Here is a 6004-nt window from a genome sequence, read left to right on the forward strand (position 1 = left end):
AGAGAGAGAGAGAGAGAGAGAGAGAGAGAGAGAGAGAGAGAGAGAGACAGAGAGACAGAGAGACAGAGAGACAGAGAGACAGAGAGACAGAGAGACAGAGAGACAGAGAGACAGAGCTAGAGGTGCCGGCACTAATGATCAGTTAATGTTGGTTTTTCGGGTATCAATCTTTACATGCGCTTATACGTGAACATTTATATTTTATGATAGGCCTACTTATTTTTAGAAAATGAAATAACCCTGACCCACCCCCCTCCCTCACTCTCTCTCTCTCTCTCTCTCTCTCTCTCTCTCTCTCTCTCTCTCTCTCTCTCTCTCTCTCTCTCTCTCTCTCTCTCTCTCTCTCTCTCTCTCTCTCTCTCTCTCTCTCTCTCTCTCTCTCTCTCTCTCTCGCCTCTCTCTATATCTCACTTGTTCCCACTCCCTTTCTCTCTCTGCCCCCCCTTCTTTAACCCTATCCCCCCTTCCCCACTCTTCCCCTCCCCCCTCTCTCTCTCTGCCCCTCTTCTTTCTCTCTCTCCCCCTTCCCCTACCCCCCCCCCCCCCCCCCCTCCATCTCTCTCTCTCCCTCTCATTAAAGGTCTTTGCCCATATGTGTATCTTTAATTAACGAGGCTGATGTGTGGAAGTAGGCCTACCTCTGCCACGGCGGCGCGTGGGCGGGATGGCGGGTAAAACCCCCCCAGACTGTTTCTTCTTCGCCCGTGCGCTTCACCGTCGCTCATCTCTCAACCCAGTGAAGCCACCGGACTATACACACTTCCTTTAACATAACGGGGGACAAAACACCGTTCCCGCATCGACGCGCGGAAACTAACTTGTAGGTCTACGCGTCACGGACTTGTTTTTAGTTGTTTGGTTATGAGGCGCAAGCGAGGTGGAACGCCAGGGAAAGTAGGAAAGAAATAAAAAAAACGGTCCTTCCCTTCCCCGACCGACTGAGTGCATACGTATGTGTGTGTGTGTTCATGTTATTTGTGACGGAATCCCCTTCTAGTCTCCAAGAATCCGCGAGGAGGAGGAAGAGGAGGAGGAGGAGGAGGCGGCGCGCGGACCTGTCCACGAGCCCTCACTGCGGAACGCGCGGGGCGGCAGGAGATTGTAAATCAACCTTTTGGATAATAATCGAACTCATCCACCACGACAAAAAACATATTTTTTTCCCCCAGCTTTCAACAACAATCTCTGACCAAACGAGGTGTTTGTCTTGAATGGTTGTCGACACGGAATACAGCGCGCTGTCCGAGGGTCCGACCGACAGGTGGATTTATCTGTGTTTTGGGAGGAATAACTGATGGATTAATTTGACGGATTTGAAGAGTCGTGTGGCCGTGCGCGCGCGAGTGGGTGTGTGTGTGTGTGAGTGTGTGTGTGTGCATTAGTGTGTGTGTGAGATTCCTACCGCGCGGGCCCCCCGAATGGATTAACAGGCTGCAATGTCATCTCTACCTGCCCGCCTAGAGAGATGTGTCACGGGAATGGGGTGAGTGTCTCTCAGCGGAGATTATCAACTCCGCCGGAAGAAAACGTTGACACCGTGCAACCGTTTGATTCGATGAAGTCCTTTCTAAACAGTTGCCTCGTCTCCTCTATGTGGGGAATCTAAAAAGCTTCGCGCTCGTTTAAAGTAGAGCGGCGGTAGGAGCATGGAGACGTCTTCTTCCTTTCCCTCAGTCCCCGACACAACCTGCTGCATGCCCTACATACACGAGCCCCGGTACCGGGGAGCAGTGAGCGCGTGAGGGGAATATTCTGTACGGAGCCACAGGCTGTTTTTAACATGGTTCCTATTTCCAATCTCGTTTTATTTTTCTTCAGAGCGCGCACACAGATACACGCGCGCGCGCGCGCACACACACACACACACACACACACACACACACACACACACACACACACACACACACACACACACACACACACACACACACACACACACACACACACACACACACACACACAAGACGCACAAGCGGACATCCCTCACATGCCAACTTGCGCACTCGCTCACAATTTTCATCTTTCACTTAGATTTGGACTAAACTTACTGTTTAAGGTTTGACACACACGTACACACACATGTGCGCACCTCTTAAACACGCACACACTCACACACGCACGCGCGCTTAAAAACACACACCTGCACAAACAACTAAGCACTGATGCGCGTGTGCGCCCATCCGCAGGTACCAACGCACACTGCCACGCGGGAGCCCCCACACACACACACACACACACACACACACACACACACACACACACACACACACACACACACACACACACACACACACACACACACACACACACACAACCTCCTACGCTGTGCGAACACATTCCTAGGTGCCCACGTACACAAACACACACGCACGCACACACACACACACACACACACACACACACACACACACGCGGGCACACACACACACACACACACACACACACACACACACACACACACACACACACACACACACACACACACACACACACACACACACACACACACACAAAACCATCGTTCGATGCGATATCAGCCTTGGTCTTCAAGCGTGTTAAAATAGATAAATATAGTATCCATGTGACACACAGGAACAGACCCATCGCTGAGCAAACAGGTCTTTTTTTTTTTTATATCAACACGGCCACGCATTCAACAGATCCACTACCTTCTGCAATGTGATCTGCAGCATTAGCCCTATATGTCCATGTCTGTTGTTTGTCCCCAGATCACATTTGAACACTTTTCCTCTGGTTCTGCTGACGCCGTGAGAGGACTCGGGGAACATGTCAACAGACGAGCGGCTCGTCGCAGTGGTCGCCTGTGCGCCGGGCCTCTGTACCTCACCGGTAAAACGGAAGCTTCGCGGTACGGACCCACACGAGGGTACTCCACCTCCGCGACCGCAGACCTGCCGCAGCCACGCTTTGTGACACTGAAGGTAAGCGGTAAGCCGGTGCACACGATGAACTACGGGAAAAGCGCTCGGAGAGGCGCGCGTCGCGCGGCTGGTTAATGAGCCTCTAAGCGGCGCTGTTGCACCGCATAATTAAACATGTCCGATGGGAACGCTCTCGCGCGATACATTTATATAGCGAATGACAGGTTTCAGTGTTATGAATGCGGTGGTCACGCATGATCACGTTATCCAGCTTTCTTTATCTTTATGTTTCGCTATCTGTCTGTCTATCGACCACACAGATAAATGTTAGGGTAGGAGACGTCATGGAGCTGACTGGATTATAGACTATCTTCCTATCAGAGTAATTATTACTTGGCTTGTGGCAACGAAACACATTTCAACTGTCTGCACTTAGATGACTCCTGTGTGTGTGTGTGTGTGTGTGTGTGTGTGTGTGTGTGTGTGTGTGTGTGTGTGTGTGTGTGTGTGTGTGTGTGTGTGTGTGTGTGTGTGTGTGTGTGTGTGTGCATGAGCATGTGTGTGTTTGTCTACACCTTTACGCGTGTGTGTGTGTGCGTGCATGTACTTATGCATGTGAGTGTGTGCGTGCGTGCGCCCATGCATGCGGGCATGTGTGTGTGTGGTTCGAGGGGTAATAAGAACAATTCCGAAGCGAGACTCAGGCCTAGTGGCAGGCAAAGGGAGACGTAGAGTCAAAGGAGACATGTTGAGGTGCAGAACTCCACCAGCACCTCCCTGCCAGGACTCTGACAACCCCGAACGCCTGCATGCAGCGCGTCCCCTTCCTGAAACCTGAGATCCGGCTTTCTATGCAAATTAGGCTGTGTCGAGGTGTACAAGACAACAAGTTAGATGGAGGAAACACGCCGGCAAAAGTACCTTCCTTTTTTGTAGGACATCTAGGGATATCAATATTGTATTTGAACGATAAGGGATGCGAAATCTGATGTAGATAATAAGTAATTAGAAGTAATTAGAATGGAGTTGATACCATCTCACCATGGCATATTTCAGTAATGTATGGCTCTGTTACATGCACCACTCGGTACTAAAGTAATGAATCCAAGACTAATCAGTCGAAACAATATTATTGCATTTTGTGGCGCATAGAGGATTAGTTAGATTAAGGCAGAGGCGAAGTAGCCTTCCAATGGGGGTTTGTAAATGAACAGTTTTGTTTAAAGAAATTAGGAAAAAATGCATAATCACATTTTATATGCTTAATAACAGGGATCGGATAGTTAAGCAGGTCCCTACCTAGATCACTGGAAGCCTGGCCACACACAAACACACATGCACACCCACACACACACACACATGCACACACACACACACACACACACACACACACACACACACACACACACACACACACACACACACACATACACACACACACACACACACCACACACACAAACACACACAAGCATACACACACACACACACACACACACACACACACACACACACACACACACACACACACACACATACACACACACACACACACACACACACACACACACACACACAAACACACTCTCGCACACTCACAAACACACACAAGCATATACACACACACACACACACACACACACTCACACACACACACACACACACACACACACACACACACACACACACACACACACACACACACACACACACACACACACACACACACACACACACACACACACACACACACATATGCGGACAGATGCCATCAGACAAGCGGGCTGCTATCGACTTTGAGTCTGAAATGCTCTCTGAAGTCAGTTCAAACTGTTAGACTGCCGACGCTGCGTAAGACGGAGCAGCCCCAGTGTATCCACTGGCAAACATTTGGCCGGGGGGGGCCGTGTTGATGACGGATAGCCATCGTTGGACTGGGTTAGCATGTGAGTACGACCGTGGCAGTGGTTACCTATCACGCTGATGTATGTGGACCGGGCCTGTCCTCTGTAGTCACCGATCTTCGGAAGGCAGTAAGAATGGTGTGAGGTTTGGAGAGTTGTTATTCATCAAGAAGGAGAGAAAGGCTGGTCTTGGAGGCTTATTGTAATTTGTACTTCTGACTCTCTAATGGTCCTTTGCTTAGTCATTTGATGGGGATAGCGTTCCCGGGGCACAGACTATAGTTAATCAGTGAAGAGCTTAACAGGAAAACAGCCACTTCACCAGCAGTTCTTTACCCAACAGAGCCAGCCAGCCCCTATTGATACATTGTATGTTTGCCAACGTTGCTGCACTTATTATTACGACTATTTGTTGGAAAATCCTCCTCAAGGGTTCTTGTCAGGCATGTTGATGCATGAGTTTTAATGCACAATCACTTCAAATCTACAAGTTGCCATCCTTTTGTATAGTGGAATTGTTGAATTGGGCTCTGAATGTTGTATTTCAGCACGGAAGCATTGAGGCCTATGCAGAAGGGGACTTAGTTCATTAAAAGCATTTAACATAAATGGGTTCATTGGTGCAGTCTGAAAGCAACCATTTGCGGTTCTATGCCTCACATTCCAGTTTCATCAGATATCTATATTTTTACTGTCATTGACTAGATGGCTTATGACTGTCAAGCAGCATTTATTTTGATTTAAACGTTTTGCTCGAAGTGCATCATAGGCTTTAGAATCAAAGGTAAGGTGGAGGAATTATGTTTAACTCAGACAAACAGATTCAATTCGAAATTACCCCCAATATCTTTAACTATTTCAATTATATAATGGTATTAAAAAGCTACACTCTCCTTTTTCCAGAAGCTATTTATATGTAGAGCTTGTTAACGACCTTATGAAAAGAAAAATTACCTTTTTACCCTTTATTCATTTGCCCACTAATAGAGTGCACCTCTTCAGCAAAGCAAGTCATCAATTAAATAACTTCATTCACACATGAATTTATCTCCTTCTTGAAGACTCTTTATAATAGTTTCACAGAGTCTAAGGCGGAAGCATTATATTTAAACCAATAACAACCCCATTTGGATAAGATATGCAAAGGTTAGCAAGAGAGATGTTGTGACATAATGCGATTTTTACCATTCAAGATATGAATGATCAATTCACATTACTG

General features: G+C 47.8%; 1 protein-coding gene across 1 annotated transcript in view; it reads left to right on the top strand.

The window, feature by feature from the left end:
* The first annotated feature begins 627 nt into the window (after positions 1 to 627).
* The window catches only part of grin2ab (glutamate receptor, ionotropic, N-methyl D-aspartate 2A, b), a 78916-nt gene continuing 73539 nt past the window's right edge, over positions 628 to 6004 (top strand). Inside the window, 2 exon segments of the mRNA XM_030352494.1 lie at positions 628 to 1483; positions 2730 to 2942. Coding sequence (XP_030208354.1) covers positions 1466 to 1483; positions 2730 to 2942 — 231 coding nt within the window. The 5' untranslated portion in view covers positions 628 to 1465.

Source organism: Gadus morhua, chromosome 3 (genome assembly GCF_902167405.1).
Source record: "Gadus morhua chromosome 3, gadMor3.0, whole genome shotgun sequence".
In the NCBI taxonomy this organism is placed as follows: Eukaryota; Metazoa; Chordata; class Actinopteri; order Gadiformes; family Gadidae; genus Gadus; species Gadus morhua.